Genomic DNA, 19,502 nt, shown 5'->3' on the forward strand with positions numbered 1-19,502 from the left:
TTGAAATTTCAACCTTTTGTGACCAACCCGATGTCACTTCGTATTTTTCAAAATAAAAACAAAAAAGTTTCCATCATTTCTGAAAACCTCTCCATAGGAATCACTTGAATTTTGTCAGAATGAGTTCTGCTTTGAATCGATGTCAAAATGATTTCTGTGTTTGGAATAGCTTTGAAATTCCAAAAAAAACTCTGCAAGAAAACAACTCCTTGTCAAAAACCAAACTTTTCTTCACCTAGCCTCATCCTCAAACCTGATTTGAATATTTGGGGGCATGATCAAGCTGGAGAGCAATTCACCAAAACACATAGGGTTGGCTCCATGATTCCCCTTCTAAGAAAATAGGAAATGTTGGGTTAAGCTGGAGATCTCTTCAGATAGAGGTTTGAGGGAAGGTGTATGTTGATGTCATATCCTGCCCGAGGGTCAAGATCATAAGATGTGACTCGAGTAAGCAAGAGCGAAAAGAGACATCAAAGCTTACTATCAGACACTCCAACTCTTGAGAGAAGAGAGGCACCATGAAGAAGAGGGGACCTATATTTCTCAGGTAAGTATACATGCATATTGATCACGATGCATCCTTGACATATCGGTGTCTTACCAGTACCTCCTTTTTAATGTGCCTTCGAGCCATCACACCTTAGGTAGCGTGTCTTCCAACCGTACCTCCTTTTTAATGTGCCTTCGAGCCATCACACCTTAGGTAGTGTGTTTTCCAACCATACCTCCTTTTTATGTGCCTTCGAGCCATCACACCTTAGGTAGTGTGTTTTCTAACCATACCTTCTTTTAGTGTGCTTTCGAGCCATCACACCTTAGGTAGCGTGTCTTCCAACCGTACCTCCTTTTTTATGTGCCTTCGAGCCATCACACCTTAGGTAGCGTGTTTTCCAACTCTACCTCCCTTTGAGTGCGCCTTAGAGCCTTTAACCATCTTAGGTAGTGTGTTTTCTAACCATACCTCCTTTTAGTGTGCTTTCGAGCCATAACACCTTAGGTAGCGTGTCTTCCAACCGTACCTCCTTTTTAATGTGCCTTAGAGCCAACAAACACCTTAGGTAGCGTGTTTTCCAACTCTACCTCCCTTTAAGTGTGTCTTAGAGCCATCAACCATCTTAGGTAGTGCGTTGTCCAACCCTGCCTCTTTTTAAGAGCTCCTTCGAGCCATCACACCTTAGGTAGCGTGTTTTCCAACTCTACCTCCCTTTGAGTGCGCCTTAGAGCCTTTAACCATCTTAGGTAGTGTGTTTTCTAACCATACCTCCTTTTAGTGTGCTTTCGAGCCATAACACCTTAGGTAGCGTGTCTTCCAACCGTACCTCCTTTTTAATGTGCCTTAGAGCCAACAAACACCTTAGGTAGCGTGTTTTCCAACTCTACCTCCCTTTAAGTGTGCCTTAGAGCCATCAACCATCTTAGGTAGTGCGTTGTCCAACCCTGCCTCTTTTTAAGAGCTCCTTCGAGCCATCACACCTTAGGTAGCGTGTTTTCCAACTCTACCTCCCTTTGAGTGCGCCTTAGAGCCTTTAACCATCTTAGGTAGTGTGTTTTCTAACCATACCTCCTTTTAGTGTGCTTTCGAGCCATAACACCTTAGGTAGCGTGTCTTCCAACCGTACCTCCTTTTTAATGTGCCTTAGAGCCAACAAACACCTTAGGTAGCGTGTTTTCCAACTCTACCTCCCTTTAAGTGTGCCTTAGAGCCATCAACCATCTTAGGTAGTGCGTTGTCCAACCCTGCCTCTTTTTAAGAGCTCCTTCGAGTCCTAACCTTTTAGGTAGTGTGTTTTTCTAACCTTACCTCCTTTCGAGTGCGCTCTCTAACCCTCAAAGAGGATTCATCATTCCTCAACAAGATGAGTCAACCATATCTCATCCGTTTTTCTTTACAATGCTTATTATCTAAAGTCTCTTACGAGACTTTTTACCATAAGCATTGTAAAGAGGGGGGCAACTGTCATCACCCAATTTTGGGTGATTCCCCAAAATTCGTTTTTTTTCCAAAAAAAATAATAATAAAAAAAAATCAAAAAAATCAAAATGAAAAAATAAAATAAAGGCTGACAATGTGGAGAAAGCTAATCAAGAAAGACTGCCAAAATAGGCCGGGAAACCAAGTCGCAATTTTTGAAGGAAATTCAAGACCTATTGGCGCCCCATTGTGCCCAAAAATAGAAAAGTGCAAATTTAAAGGTCAAATTAAATGAGTATTGGACGAATTTGCATAAAAATTAAGTCTAATGACATAATTAAATTTTTAATGGGCCAATTTGATTTAATCATGGGCCAAATTAAATTTTAATTATGTTTAAGAATTAATTTAGGTCCAGATGAAGGAATTAATTAAGTGCAAGGACTTAATTATACTTTAAATGGGTCAAATTAATTTTATTTGGGGCTTAATTGGTGAAAAATTAAGTTTGGGAGCCTAATTTGGGCTTAATGGAGAAGATTGGAATTTTAAGAGACCAAATTTAATTTTTACCAAGTTAATTGATTGGAATCAGGGGTCAAATTGCAAGAAAATTGAAGTTTTAGGGCCAATTAGGGGTTAAATTGACAAAATCCAAAGCCAAGGACCATACTGCAAGAGGCGCCAAACTGCAGGGGCCAAATTGACAAATCTGAGGGGTCAAATTGCAAGAAAATTGAAGTTTTAGGGCCAATCAGGGACTTAATTGAAGCAATCCGAGACCAAGGACCAAAACGTAAGACGCGCGCAAGAGGAAGGATTGATGTGAAATCTGGCGCTTTGGCGCCAGTTTTCATTTAAATGAAACGGCGCGTTTTGGGAAAAACGACGCCGTTTCATGCGTTAAAAAAAAAAAAAAAAAAAAAAAAAAGGGGGGGCAGGACCAGGCGACGCGTCGCCTGGTACTGTTCATCTTCTTCTCCACTAAGCTGCCCGAGTGGCCGACTTCAAGCCTTGTTTTCGGCCTCGTTTCTTCCTCCAAATCCGACAACGCGTGCACCAAAATGTCCACCTGAAACCCCTTTATCCTCGAGAATGGTCCAGTCGGGTCGAAAAACCTTGAAACGGCTTCGTTTATTGGCCCAAAGTGGCCACCTCGTTCAGTCTGCAGCCTTGGATTGCCAAAATTTGGCAGTTCGAGGTGCACACTTTGGACCAACGGTTTGGATTCCTCGAGTCGAATCAAGGGCTGAGAATTTTTCCCCGTTGAAGACAAGATTACCCTCTTTCCAGCCCTATAAATAGGAGCCAATTCCACGCTCAGGGGACGGAGAAAACGGAGCTCAAAGTTGGCCAAAAACCAGCCTTCTGTATTCATTTTTCCTGCAAACAATCCTTTTTCAGCTTTCTCTCTCCACCGTGGCCTTCAGCCACCACCACCTTCATCACCTGGCTTCTCACCATCATCCCCACCTCCAGTAGCCATAAAACCATCTCACGTGACAGTTGCACCGCTTCTCTCCCTCTCTCCTCTGTAAAAATCTTCTCCTCTGCCACCGGGACTCCAGCAGCGGCGGCGACAGCAGAGCTAGCATCCACCACCTTTCCCAGAAGCTCTCTTCCTTCCCAAAGGCAGCCGGGGTAGCAGTTCTCTCCTCAGCCACACCAACAGCTCCAGCCGTGAGCTTTCCTTCTCCTCTGCAGGACTCGTTTCCTTCTTCTTCCAGCCGTGACCAGTGCACGCCGCCGGCCTCACCACCTCCAGTTGCACCGCGCTCCGCCGGCCAGGCCGCCAACTCCTCCACGCCAGGTAATACTTTCCTCCCCTTCCGCTTCTTCTTCGCCGTCTCTGTTCACTGAGTGAACAGTGGACGTGAATTATAATTCACGTCTACTGTTCACGCATGAACAGTAGACGTGAATTATAATTCATGTCTACTGTTCATGCAGTGTATTATTTTCTTCTTTTTTTTTCCAAAAAAATTTCAAAAATTAAAAAAAATCTAAATTTAAAAAAAATCATTTCAAAAATTTGTGATTTTCTTAAATATTTTTCTACCAAGTTTGCTCGATATTGGGTTGTATACTTACATTGTAAGATACAAGTCCGGTATTAAAATACCTGGTTTTCTTCGAAATATTTCAAAAAAAAAAAGAGAAGAAAAATTTCAAAAAAAAATATTTTATTGCATACGGCCAGGTCCTAAATAATTTTCCAAGCATGTTTGTTTTCAAAAAAAATATAAAAAATTGCATCTTTCTCATGTTTTAAAAAATAAAAAAATGGATATCATAACTAGTTTATGATCATCTGTTAGGGTTTGGCCAAAATGTCAAAAACTTTTATTTCAACTTTTTTTTTCTAGGATCCAGATGTAGACTTTAATATTTGTGGGGTGTAAAATTACACGATAAAGTACACTCTCGGGTATTAAAGATACAAGGTGTAAATAAAAGCAATTTTAAAATTCAGACTTTAGAATGGTTAGGATTTGACCCAATAAGGTAGAGACTCCCTCATGAAGGGAGATCTGCCTTGAACTTTAGAAAAGACCAACGAATAGAACCTTGACCTAGAAAAAATAATCAAACAACAATGCAGCTTACCTTAGGTAGGGTGCACTGGGGGTGATGCGTCTTCCCCTTGCACAACCAGTCCCTTACTCAGACTCTCGCAGACCATAGGTTCCTAGTGACCATAATACTAGGTGGCGACTCCAAAGAACCAAGCAAAACCAACAATAATAAAAAAAAAAAAATCGCCAGCCGACGTCGCGCGGATTTTTTTTGACGTGCGACAATGAGAATATTCGGGTTAGAACACTTAGAGACCACATGAATCCGACAAGAACAAGTGCACCCTCATGCATAGTTTTTCCTCCTGATGCATCTCATTTTAATTTTAAGACAGGCATTATTCAACTTTTACCATCTTTTCATGGCTTAGATTTAGAAAATCCATACTTGCATTTAAGGGAATTTGAGGAGGTTTGCAACACGTATAATGACTCAAATTGTAGCATGAACACCATTAGATTGAAGCTTTTTCCTTTTTCATTAAAAGATAAAGCTAAAACATGGCTACAAAATTTGAGACCTGGATCCATTCGTGCTTGAGATGAAATGCAACAACAATTTTTAAAGAAGTTTTTTCCATCCCACAGAACAAACTCTTTCAAAAGACAAATCATTACTTTCTCTCAAAAACCAGGAGAAACATTTTATCAATGTTGGGATAGGTATCGAGACTTGCTTAATACTTGCCCCCATCATGGTTTTGAAACATGGAGATTAGTTTCACATTTTTATGAAGGGTTAACTCCTAGAGATAGGCAAATGGTTGAATTGATGTGCAATAGAACTTTTGAGGATAAAGACCCTAATGAAGCAATGGAGTACTTAGATTTGCTAGCTGAAAATGCACAAAATTGGGACACCACAGGTACTTATGAGGCACCAAGTAAAACCCAACCTCATACATCTAGTGGGGGTATGTACAACCTTAGGGAAGATCATGACCTCCAAGCCAAGTTTGCATCTTTAGCTAAAAAAGTCGAAGCGCTAGAATTGAAAAAGAGTGGTCAATTAAAATCTGTTGAAGACATTGCATGTCAAATCTGTGAAACCAACGAACATTCAACCAATGACTGTCCAACCTTGCCTTCTTTTAAAGAATGTCTCCATGAACAAGCCCATGCATTAAACAGTTTCAAAGGCCCAACCATAACCCATATTCGCAAACATATAACCCTGGTTGGAGAAATCATCCAAAATTCAGTTGGAAGAGTGAGAACAATAATGCTCAAACTTCACAGCCACCGTTTCAAGCACACCATAATTTCCAAAATTCTCATGGATATGCACCTCCTCATGCTCCCCCTCCTAGAAGAAATCTTGAGGAAACATTGCATGCATTTATGGAAAAGCAAGAGGCAATTAACACTCAACTTGCTCAAAGCATGACAGATTTTAAAGATACTCTTGCAAAATTGACATCTGCTCTTAGTTTCCAAGAGAAAGGTAAGTTTCCATCTCAACCACAACAAAATCCAAAGGGGCAATACAAGGTGAATGCAAGTAGTTTGGGAAGCCAACACATGGATCACGTAAAATCAGTCATCACTCTTCGCAGTGGTAAGGTTATTGAAAAACCCATTCTTGAACCTTGTGAGAATGATGATGAATCAATCTCTGAGGGTAAGGAAGGGCTTGAATCTGATCATTGCAAAGAAAAGACTGATTCTCCGCCAGCACTTCCATTTCCTCATGCCAACACTAAACAAAGGAAAGTCAATCACAACTCTGAAATCTTTGAAACTTTCAAACAGGTAAGGATCAATATACCTTTGTTGGATGCTATTAAACAGGTTCCTTCTTATGCTAAATTTTTGAAAGATCTGTGCACTGTGAAGAGAAAACTGAATGTGAAAAAGAAAGCCTTTTTAGCCGAACAAGTAAGTGCCATTCTTCAGAACAATAATGCTTTGAAATATAAAGACCCTAGTTGTCCTACAATTTATGGCTTTATTGGAGAACATAAAATTGAAAGAGCCTTACTTGATCTTGGAGCTAGTGTGAATTTACTTCCATATTCAGTTTTTCAAAGTCTCAATCTAGGTGAGTTAAAACCAACTTCTGTAACTCTTTTACTTGCCGATAGATCTGTAAAAGTGCCTAGAGGAATAGTTGAAGATGTGTTAGTACAAGTCGATAAGTTCATTTATCCTGTGGATTTTATTGTCTTGGACACACAACCTGTTGAAGCATGCAATTCATTTCCTGTTATTTTAGGACGTCCATTTCTTGCAACTTCTAATGCATTGATTAATTGTAGGAATGAATTGATGAAGCTATCATTTGGGAACATGACATTGGAGATGAATATTTTCAACATTTGCAAGCAACCTAGAGATGATAATGATTTACAAGAAGTAGATCTTATTGAAGAATTAGTTTGTGATCAACTTGAATCTACTTTGAGTAATACTGAGTTTGATGAATTTGAAGATTTGCAAATGACTTATTCTCAGGAAGAAATCACGGATGAAAAAGGCATTGAAAATGTTGATGCGAATCTTTTTTCAAGAGTGACAACAGATTCGATATCTGACATCACACCAACCGATGATTACTTTCCTGACAAATCCTTACTTTCTCTTAGTCCAATGCCTTGGTTTGCTAAAAATATCAATTTCCTTGCCTCAGGAGACTTGCCAACTCATTGGAGTACTGAAGACAAAGGTAAGTTTTTGAACGAAGTGAAGAAATTTTATTGGGATGACCCTGACTTATTTAAACATTGTCCTGATCAAATATTTCAAAGATGCATTGCGGACAATAAGGTAAGTAGTGTCATTAAATTTTATCATTCTAAAGCATGTGGGAGTCATTTCTCGTCAAAAAAGACCATAGCGAAAATCTTTCAAAATGGATTTTATTGGCCCACCATGTTCAAGGACACACATGCATTCTGCAAAACTTGTGAAAATTGTCAAAAAGTTGATACTGGTCAAAAAGTTTTGCTTTATAATTCTCGACTCCATTTATTTCCTGGAGAGTTAAGATCAAGATGGAGCGGTCCATTTATTGAGAAACATGTTTATCCTTATGGGGCCTTTGATATTGAGAATCCAAAGAATGACAATGTTTCTAAGGTAAATGGACATCGTTTGAAAACTTACTTTGATAATTTTCCTAGTGAAAATAAATCCATTGGTTTGAATGATCCTGTAGATAAAGGTTGATTATTTTGTTTTTCTCACATTGTTTTTGTATTTCCTTTTGGTGTGACTCTTGTTTTGCTAGTCTCTCATCCCGGTCAAATGGCGGATAACGGTACTCCGTGACTTCAGTCGGTTCTTTCAGTTTCCCATAATAACTGATATCTGTATATATTTGTGCAATTCTTTGCTCTTTCTCTCTTCTTTGAATCTCTTCTCCAATTCTCATTTCAAAATGGACACCATTCTTGAAAAATTGAAAAAGTACTTTCTCGCTCTGCCTCAGAATGCGATTACAAAAATTTACCGTGCTAGGTGTGCAAGATTGAAGTTGTTAATGAATCATGGAATTCCTGAAGATATTCGCTAGCTGATTTAAGCTAAGGTCCGATTATCAGGTGAGTCCTCCAATTCTTTCATTTCACACATGCCTGGAACAGGTAAAAGCACTTTTGCAAAGAAACGTCGTGCAAAACGACTGAAAGTCTGTCACCGATGTGCCAGATGGACTTGTAATGCAACATGTCGTTCTTTAGGAATGGTATCTATAAACCGTGAAGATAAAATACAATTAATTAAGGATGGCCTGAGTAAGGGGTCTTTAGATAATCTTTTGTTGACCCTTGAGACGCATCCTAGTGGAGATGTGCATCGTGCTATTCATGATTTATGGCCACAATTCCATAAAGAACATGATCAACTTAGTCTTGGGAATCTGACTAAAAAAGACCTTGTTTGCCAGTTCTTAAGAAAACTGGATGGGAAGCCTATCCCCGACCCATAGAGGGCGTTTAAGCCGTTCTTGGACGTAAAACCAAGGGAAGATGTGAGCCACAATCACAACTACGATTTGAGTTTGAGTTTGTAAAAATTTATGTCTTTTAGTTTTATTAATAGCATAATATTTTTTTTCTGTTTTGTTATCTCTTATATTTGTTTAAGTGTGTTTCAGGATTGTCAGTGTTCGTTGTTTCAGGTAATGTCTTCTATACTCTATCTTTCTACCTTAGGACATTGAGGACAATGTCTCGTTTTGGTTGGGGGGAGAGGGTAGTAGACGACATTAAAAAAAAAAAAACTAACCAACTAACTGTTTTTGTTTTTAAAAAACCATTTGGCAAAACTGTTATTACTAGGATGGCAGAGTAAGGGGGAATGACTCTTGAGACGCGTCTTAGTAAACATTTTCTAATGGTTATTTGCAATATTCATAACAAGGCCTATTAGAATAGGAATCCATTAGGGTGAGGTTCTCTCCCCAAAGATATGGTCCTCTTGCATGTTGCTGTACTAAGCAGTGGGTTTGCTTTATAGGATGGCCGGATTGTTGCTTCGGTTTCTCTCCACTGCTACACTATGTGTGGTGGCTGTTTCTGGTTGGATCATATTGGAGGTTCTACCTTGCGATGGACGTAGATACTCCTTTCTGATGCCGCTGGTATTTGGGTTCCTAGGCAGCGGCTTGTCTGCTAGGATGCTTTTCCTGTATTCAAGGGAGCATGTTCCCTTTGTTTTTCGGTTGTACAAGGGAGTCTGTTCCCTTTACTTTCTGTTTCTGCAAGCTTGTCTTGCTTTGGTTGTTCAAGGGACTCTGTTCCTCTTACTTCAGGGAGTTTGTTCCCTTAGCTTTTCTATTTAGCAAGCGTGCCTTGCTTATAGTTTGTATAAGGGAGTCTGTTCCCTTTGCCTTCTGTTCACCAAGCTTGTCTTGCTTTTGTTTTGGTCAAGGGACTTTTGTTCCCTTTTCCTTGTATTGCTGGTCTCCAGCTTCTTTTTGATCTATACAATTCTTACATTTGATCAAAAAAAAAAAAGAATACTTCTTCAAATATTCAGGTTTATGTCTTTTAGTAAAACCAAGGGAAGATGTGAGCCACAATCACAACTACGATTTGAGTTTGAGTTTGTAAAAATTTATGTCTTTTAGTTTTATTAATAGCATAATATTTTTTTTCTGTTTTGTTATCTCTTATATTTGTTTAAGTGTGTTTCAGGATTGTTAGTGTTCGTTGTTTCAGGTAATGTCTTCTATACTCTATCTTTCTACCTTAGGACATTGAGGACAATGTCTCGTTTTGGTTGGGGGGAGAGGGTAGTAGTCGACATTAAAAAAAAAAAAACTAACCAACTAACTGTTTTTGTTTTTAAAAAACCATTTGGCAAAACTGTTATTACTAGGATGGCAGAGTAAGGGGGACTGACTCTTGAGACGCGTCTTAGTAAACATTTTCTAATGGTTATTTGCAATATTCATAACAAGGCCTATTAGAATACTTCTTGAAATATTCAGGTTTACAAACTCTCGCATTGTTATCACTTAATTCTGCTCATATACTCATTTAACAAGTATTCTTAAACCTTCATTTTCACACACACACTTTAACATATGATTGTGGGTTGCACATTGGATTATTACATTATTTATGTTCTTTTGTTAAATGTAACAACTAAGGGATAGGGATAATCTATAATTTGCAAAAAAAAAAACAAAAAAACAAAAAAAAAGAAAAAGAAAAAGAAAATGATGATACTAAAAACGTAGATAAGTTTGATTTCGTAGCCTCCCTAACCTAAGCAATTAAGCCTGAAGGGGTGTTTTAACACCTAATACCCTAAAGTCAACTGACTTGGGAGCTATTGGCCCAAAGCTTGTTACATGGGTTAAGGAGAAAAGCTTAAGGGAATCAAACATTGCACTATCTACGTATCAGTATCTGCAACCCGAGTTACTAAGCTCGTAGGGGTGTCTCAACACCTAATGCCCTAAGATCAATTGGTCTGGGAGTCATTAGCCAAAAGCTCGTTACATGGGTTAAAGATGCATTGTGTTTTATGTTATATGTATAGATATTAAAAAAGAAAAAAAAAAGAAAAGAGTAAAATAAAATAAAATAATCCCAACCCAAGGAAGTTAACCTTAAACATTAGAACAAAATATTGTTTTCTTCCAATAAAAGCCCCATCATCTATGTTTCATACATTGAGCACATAACAAGGAAGGTTTACTAATATTTAGCTTAAGAGATATTGAGCAGATATACAAATTTTAATGAGAGTTTGTTTATCTGGATAGATTAATGGAAGTTGAATGATGAATGCCTTGCTTTGTGGAATTTGCAAATTGTTTTTCTATTTTAATGCCTTAATTACTAGGGACTAGTAATAAGCTGGTTGGGGGGTGTGATTAGTACTTAAAAGTGTATTTTTATCAAGGTTTTATATCATCATTTTGCACTTAAAGTATCAATAACTCCTTAATTAAAGCATGTTTTATAATAACATATCTAATTATACAAGATATCTTTAATTTATGGTAAATGTTCATCTTAAATGCAGGCCTATCACATAAATGAAAGAATTGATTGATGAGTTGAAGTACTGAAATTGAAAGGACAAAGAGATGGCCAAACATAGAAAAGAGATGCTGGTGCAGTCCAAACTGGAACACTGTTCGGTAATTGGGTCATATCTGGAGCTGTAGATCTTGGATCTAAGTCCATTTTATATGGATGGAAAGATAAGACATAGGCCTACAACTTTCATGAGGAGCCCAAGATTTAACAGGGCTGTTGGCAAGTCCAAATTGTAGCAACAAAGAAGAAGTCCGAATCCGTCCTGCAGCCCAGATATTGTTCAGTGTTCAGCCCATATCTCAAGTTCTAGAGGTCCAAATGATCTCAAATTTTTACCCTGGAAAGATGAGACAATTTCCTAGAACTTTCATGATTTAAGTTTGTTCAAATTATGACGTCATAAATGACGTTTTTGGCAGACAAGAAGATAAGAATTGTCACCAAGTCAAGATGTGGCCACCCACTCATCAATTAGTCAACAAATCAATAGTTCTGAATTTTGGCCTATAAAAGGAGGCATTTGCCATGTATTTAGCCATCTTGGTGTTGAGATCAAGATCATGCTCTTGCTTTCTCTCTTTGTATTGCTTATGCTTTGCTTTCATTAATATCAAGTTTATGCCTTTCATTTCATTTCCTTTACTTAGTTAACTTTTATCTTACTTATGTTCTTATCTTGTTTATTTATGTTTCTTTCTTTCATTATGTCTAGCTAAGTTAATTTTGTCAAGGTGAAAAGGGTACACTAATGGTGTAAGAATAAGTATAATATAAACTTAACATGGACCTTAATGTTGGATACTAACATGCTTTATATTTGTTATTTTGTTCACTTTTAATACTTTGCTTGTTAAATGGTTAATCTAGATTTATGTTGTATAACACTTGGTACAACAAATACTTGGCACTTTCATAGCCCATACTGTATGGTATAACCGACACCTGAGCTATGAAAGGAACTTGATTTGTTGTTAACATAAGTTATAATCATGAATGCCTGAAAACATTTACAAGTATTAGCATTATTCGAATAAGATAGCTAATGTAATCATGTTAACAATTTATAATCTGATTGGAACCTCCTTGTGTGTGGTTTCCAATTGAATAATAAGGGTTTATACTATACTTGTTTGAAATACCATTAGTGGATCCTCTAACCTTGACATTTTTTGTTATCATTGTTTAATCCTTACGTTAATCTTTCATCTCAAAGTTCTCATCAACTTCTTCCTCTTCTTCTTCACTATTATTATTATCACTATTATTATTATTATTATTATTATTATTATTATTATTATTATTATTATTATTATTATTATTATTATTGTTATTGTTACTATTGTTGTAGTATTATTGTTGTTTATAATTTATACAAGTAACCTCCCTGTGGTTCGACCCCGGTCTTGCCGGGTTATTTATTACTTCGACACTCCTGCACTTGGGAAAAGACATCAATCTTTTGGTCGTGTCAAAAACTAGGTTCCCGGAACCGCCAAATCATCCAAGAATCCCACTTCTACTGCTCACGCTGAAATCTTATGCCACGTAGAGTACTGCTGCATGAAAAACCATTGATGAAAACTGAGGCGCCGGTGTCCCAAAAATCATCCTCGAAACCCAGTTATATGGTTGATGCTAAAATCTTCTGTCGCACAGACTACTGTTGACTGAGAAACCGTTGAGAAAAACCGAGTACCGGTGTCCCAAAAATCATCCTCAAAACCCAGTTCCACGCCAGACGCTGAAATTTTCTGCGCACATAGACTACTTCTTTCTAAGAAACCGTTGACAAAAACTAGGTCCCTGGACCCCCCAAATCATCCAAGAATCCCATTTTTACGGCTGACACTGAAATCTTCTGCCAAGTAGAGTACTGCTGCATGAAAAACCGTTGATGAAAACTGAGTCCCCGGTGTCCCAAAAATCATCCAAGTAGCCCAATTCTATGGCTGACACTGAAATCTTCTGCCACATAGAGTACTGCTGCATGAGAAACCGTTGATGAAAACTAGGTCGCCGGAACCCAAAAATCATCCAAGAAGCCCAATTCTACGGCTGCCACTGAAATCTTTTGCCATATAGAGTATTGCTTACTCAGAAACCGTTGAGAAAAACTGAGTACCCCGTGTCCCAAAAATCATCCTCAAAACCCAGTTCTACGCCAGACGCTGAAATCTTCTGCGCACATAGACTAAAACTTTCTGAGAAACCGTTGACTAAAACTAGGTCCCCGAAACCCCCAAATCATCCAAGAATCCCACTTCTATGGCTGACGCTACAATCTTCTGCCACTTAGAGTACTGCTGCATTAGAAACCGTTGACGAAAACTGATTCTATGATGTCCCAAAAATAATCCTCAAAACCCGGTTCTATGGCTGACGCTGAAATCTTCTGCGCACATGGACCACTGCTTACTGAGAAACCGTTGACGAAAACTAGGTCGCTGACACCCAAAAATCATCCAAGAAGCCCAATTCTACGGCTGACGCTAAAATCTTCTGCCAAATAGAGTACTATTGCATGAAAAACCGTTGATGAAAACTGAGGCGCCGGTGTCCCAAAAATCATCCTCGAAATCCAGTTTTACGACAGACGCTAAAATCTTCTGCGCACATCGACTGCTACTTAATGAGAAACCATTACCGAAAACTAGGTCCTCGGAACCCAAAAATCATCCAAGAAGCCCAATTCTATGGCTGACGCTGAAATCTTCTGCCACATAGAGTACTGCTGCATGAGAAACTGTTGATGAAAACTAGGTCGCCGGAACCCAAAAATCATCCAAGAAGCCCAATTCTACGGCTGACGCTGAAATCTTTTGCCCCATAGAGTAGTCCTTACTTAGAAACCATTGACGAAAACTAGGTCCCCGGAACCCAAAAATCATCCAACAAGCGCAATTCTACGGCTGACGCTGAAATATTCTGCAAAACATTTTTGAAGTAATAAATAACCCAGGGTCGAACCATAGGGAGGTTAATTGTATAAATTATAAATAATAATAATAATAATAATAATAAGTTGAAGAGAGCTTTGAGATGTGATATTGATATAAGGATTAAAAAATGATAAAAACAATTGTCAAGGTTAAAGGATCCACTAATGGTATTTCAAACAAGTATAATATAAACTCTTATTACTCAACTGGAAACCACACACAAAGGAGGTTCCAATTGAATTATAAATTGTTAACATGATTACATTAGTTATCTTATTCGAATAATGCTAATACTTGTAAATGTTGTCAGGTATTCATGATTATAACTTATGTTTACAACAAATCAAGTTCCTTTCATAGCACATGTGTCGCTTATACCATATGGTTTGGGCTTTGAAAGTGCCAAGTATTTGTTGTACCAAGGTTATACAACATAAATCTAGATTAACCATTTAACAAGCAAAGTATTAAAAGTGAATAAGATAACAAATACGAAACATGTTAGTATCAAACATTAAAGTCCATGTTAAGTTTATACTATACTTATTCTTACACCATTAGTGTAACCTTTTCACCTTGACATAATAAACTTAGCTAAACATAATGAAGAAGAGAACATAACTAAACAAGATAAGAACATAAATAAGATATAAGTTAACTAAGTAAAGGAAATGAAATGAAAAGCATAAACAAGAGAATAATATAAACAAAAATTAAGCATTACAAAAATATAAAGAGAGAGAGAGAGAGCAAGAACATGATCTTGATCTAAAAACCAAGATGCTTAAATGCATGGCAAATGCCTCCTTTTATAGGCCAAAATTTGGAACTATTGATTTGATGACGAATTGTTGAGTGAATGGCCACATCTTGACTTGGTGACAATCCTTATCTTTTTGTTTGAATAAAATATCATTGATAACGTCAGAATTTGAACAAATTTAAACATGAAAGTTTTAGGAAATTATCTCAGCTTTCCAACTAAAAAAGAATCGGTGCATTTGGTCTTCTAGAACTTGAGATATGGGCCAAACACTGAACAATGTCTGGGATGCAGGATAGATTCCGACTTCTTCATTGTTGCTAAGATTTGGACTTCCAAATAGTAGAATTGAGTCTTGCATTCCCATTAATGTTTTAGGCCTATGTCTTAGCTTTCTAGCAATATAAACCAAATTGAAATACAAGATCTACAGCTCCAGATGTGACCCAATGACTGAACAGTGTTCCAGTTTGAACTGAACCAGCATCTCTTTTCTAAGTTTAACCCTCTCTTTGTCTTCTCAATTTCAGTAGTTAAACTCATCAATCAATCCTTTGATTTATGTGATAGGCCTACATTTAAGATGAACATTTACCATAAATTAAAGGTATCTTATAGTATCAGACTTGTTATTATAAAACATGCTTTTAGTTAATGAGTTATTGATACTTCAAGTACAAAATGATGATATAAAACCTTGATAAAAATGCACTTTTAAATACTAATCAAGACACGAGGCTATAAGTTTTCTGAAGCAAGGAGAACCCAGTTCAGCCTTTAAGATAGTCAAAATTACTTATTAACAAACCATACCTACTGCCCTATAGGGTCTGTCATGACCCAATCTCGGTTGCTGACCCATAGGTGGAGTTCTACACAACCAAATTGATCAAGACCAATTTCCTTAGTTAGCTAACATCCAAAACTATAATTACTATGAAGAAACTTGATCTTAAGTCCCTCATCCTTCTACTTGAATTCTCTGAAGGATAGAGAACTCAGTTCTGCCTCTAGGACAGTTAAAATTGCTTATCAACAAACATTGGATAGTTATTGTCCAACTGTTACTGTCTTGGTAGTTAACTATTACTGTCCGACCTCTCCTCAGAGTTTAAACTATAGCTAGAGTTATAGAAATCCATTTCAAGTGCGATTGGTCTCATTGAAAAGCTAAGACATGAAGCTACAAGTTTTCTTAAGGAAGGAGAACCCATTTCTGCCTCTAAGACAGTCAAAATTACTCATCAACAAACATTGGACTGTTTATGTCCAACTGTTACTATCTTGATATTGAAGTGTTACTGTCTGACCTCTTCTCAGAGTATTAACTATATCTAGAGTTATAGAACTTTATTCCAAGCGCGATTGGTCTCGTTGGAAAGCTAAGACACGAGGCTACAAGTTATCTTAAGAAAGAAGAACCCAGTTCTAACACTAAGATAGTCACACCTTCTCATCAACAAACATTGGACTATTATTTTCCAACTTTTACTGTCTTGAAATTGAACTGTTACTGTTCGACCTCTCCTTAGAGTTGTAACTATATATAGAGTTATAGAAATTCATTTCAAGCACGATTGGTCTCGTTGGAAAGCTAAGACACGAGGTGTAGATCCCTAAATAATCAAGGCTGGATTAAATTAAAGAAAATAAACTAAACTAAAAAGAAGTGGGGGCAAAATGAATACATTTAAAGAAAATGGGGTCTAAATGCAAATAAGAATAATTATATAGCATAAATACTACTCTTCTTATCAAAAACAGATCTGCAACTATCATGAAGAAAGAAGAGAGGGAGTTTTGGTATCTATTTTTACAGATCAAGAGAGAAACACCAAATTTCAAAAACCCATCCAAGATTTAAGGTTATAAGTAAAAATAAACACTGGTAGGCAAGGGATTAATAAGAAAAAAATTGAACAAGAAGAGAAGAGGAGAGGGTCGGCTGTCATTAGAAAGAAAATGAGGGATCGAGACCTTGATTCGTATCGGGTAAGATATTCTAAGCATGGTCTTATGAGTTGTTTTAAAGTCGATTATGAATTGATTTCTGGATGTTAAATTATAGATTTGAGTTCTATAACTCCAGATATAGTTAAAAATCTGAGGAGAGGTCAGACAGTAACAGTTCAAAAACGAATAGTAACAGTTGGACAGTAACAGTCCAAATGTTTGTTGATGAGTGATTTTGACTATCTTAGAGGCAGAACTGGGTTCTCCTCAAATCATAAAACTTGTATCCTCATGTCTTATCTTTCCAATGACATAAATTTTGCTTGAATTGGAGTTCTACAACTCCAGATATAGTTAAAAATCTAAGGAGAGGTCAGACAGTAACAGTCCAAGTGTTTGTTGATGAGCGATTTTGACTATCTTAGAGGCAGAACTGGGTTCTCCTCGAATCATAGAACTTGTAACCTCATGTCTTATCTTTCCAAGGACACAAATTATGCTTGAATAGGAGCTCTATAACTCTAGATATAGTTAAAAATCTGAGGAGAGGTCAGGCAGTAACAGTTCAAAAAACGGACAGTAACAGTCCAAGTGTTTCTTGATGAGCGATTTTGAATATCTTAGAAGCAGAACTAGGTTCTCCTCAAATCATAGAACTTGTAGCCTCATGTCTTATCTTTCCAACTACACAAATTGTGCTTGAATCAGATTCTATAACTCCAGATATAGTTAAAAATCTAAGGAGAGGTCAGACAGTAACAGTTCAAAAAACGGACAATAACAATCCAAGTGTTTGTTGATGAGCGATTTTGACTATCTTAGAGGTAGAACTGGGTTCTCCTTAAATCATAGAACTTGTAGCCTCATGTCTTATCTTTCCAAGGACATAAATTATGCTTGAATCAGCGGTCTATAACTCCAGATATAGTTCATGTAACCATCTTTCATGTCTAAGTTGTTACTTTTATTTTCATCCATAATGATATTTTGTTATATAATGTATATCATGAATATCGTGGGTAATAGGTGTGAGAATATTATGGAAATTGAAACCCAAGATGATTGGGTTAGGATTAAGTTATGAAATGCGAGTTATTAGAAGTGTAAATAGGCTACATATCAATAACTTGGGACCTTCTGGTATAGAGGGGACTCTGTCGAAATTTCAATAAATTTTAATATGAAAACCATGAATATATATATTTATATATATATAATTCTCTGTTTTCGGTTGACATAAGAGTGTTGTTTTTTTATCTCCAAGTATGGGGTGTTACACGAGGCTACAAGTTCTCTTATGGAAGGAGAACACATTTCTGTCTCTAAGACAGTCAAAATTGCTTATGAACAAATATTGGAGTGTTACTGTCCAATTGTTACTATCGGACCTCTCCTCAGAGTTGTAACTATATCTAGAGTTATAGAACTCCATTTCAAGCGTGATTGGTCTCGTTGGAAAGCTAAGACATGAGGTTACAAGTTTTCTTGAGGAAGGAGAATGCATTTCTGCCTCTAAAATAGTCAAAATTGCTCATCAACAAACATTGGACTATTTCTGTCCAACTGTTACTATCTTGATATTGAAGTGTTACTGTCCAACCTCTCTTCAGAGTTTTAACTATATCTAGAGTTCTAGAACTCCATTTCAAGCGTGATTGGTCTCGTTGGAATTGTAACTCTACATATAGAATTGTTACTATCCAACCTCTTTTCAGAGTTTTAACTATATCTAGATATTAGAAATCCATTTCAAGTGTGATTGGTCTTGTTGGAAAGCCAAGACACGAGGCTACAAGTTCTCTTAAGGAAGGAGAACCTATTTCTGCCTCTAAGACAATCAAAATTTCTCATCAACAAACATTGGACTGTTACTATCCAACTATTACTGTCTTGAAATTGAACTATTACTGTCCGACCTCCTCAGAGTTTTATATATATGTAGAGTTATAGAACTCCATTTCAAGCGTGATTGGTCTCATTGGAAAGATAAGACACGAGGCTACAAGTTCACTTAAGGATGAAAAACCTAGTTCTGCCTCTAAGCAGTCAAAATTTCTTATCAACAAACATTGGATTATTACTGTCTTGATATTGAACTCTTATTATCTGACCTCTCCTCAGAGTTTTAACTATAAGAGTTATAGAACTCCATTTTAAGTGTGATTGGTCTTGTTGAAAAACTAAGACACGAGGCTACAAGTTCTCTCAAGGAATGAGAACCTAGTTCTGCCTCTAAAATGATCAAAATTGCACATCAACTAACATTGGACTTTTACTGTCCAACTGTTACTGTCTTGATATTGAACTGTTATTGTTCGACCTCCTCAGAGTTTTAACTATATCTAAATTTATAGAACTCCATTTCAATCGTGATTGGTCTCGCTAGAAAGTTAAGACATGAGGCAATAAGTTCTCTTAAGAAAGGAGAACCCAGTTCTGTCTCTAAGACAGTCAAAATTGCTCATCAACAAACATTGGACTGTTACTGTCCAACTATTATTGTCTTGATTTTGAACTATTATTGTCCGACCTCTTCTCAGCATTTTAACTATATCTAGAGTTATATAACTCCATTTCAAGTGTCATTGGTGCTTGACCGCTTTTTATGTTCGGCTTGTTTTAACTCGCAAGTGCACGAGTGTGCGATGTAGCAATTAACTCGGTAAGATCGAGGTCATATCCACAGAGAGCTAGATCTGGAAATTAAGCTAGGTAACAAAACAAAACTCAAGAGAAATTAAATTAACAATAACTTGGTTGAAAATGATTGATGGATTTGTTTTCAAAGATGAAAAAGTGTAAATAGATTTTAAATGACAAGAAAAAGTAAGTCTTGGTCCAAATCAATTTTAATGGTGA

The 19,502-nt window shown here is 37.0% G+C and overlaps 1 protein-coding gene across 1 annotated transcript in view; it reads right to left on the reverse strand.

Annotated features, from left to right (window-relative positions):
* Nucleotides 1-3,378: 3,378 nt before the first annotated feature.
* The window catches only part of LOC133702735 (uncharacterized), a 49,807-nt gene continuing 33,683 nt past the window's right edge, over nt 3,379-19,502 (reverse strand). Inside the window, exon 8 of the mRNA XM_062127067.1 lies at nt 3,379-3,764. Within this exon, the coding sequence (XP_061983051.1) occupies nt 3,379-3,764 (386 nt within the window). The remainder of the gene's footprint in view (nt 3,765-19,502) is intronic.

Source organism: Populus nigra, chromosome 9, assembly GCF_951802175.1.
Source record: "Populus nigra chromosome 9, ddPopNigr1.1, whole genome shotgun sequence".
In the NCBI taxonomy this organism is placed as follows: domain Eukaryota; kingdom Viridiplantae; phylum Streptophyta; class Magnoliopsida; order Malpighiales; family Salicaceae; genus Populus; species Populus nigra.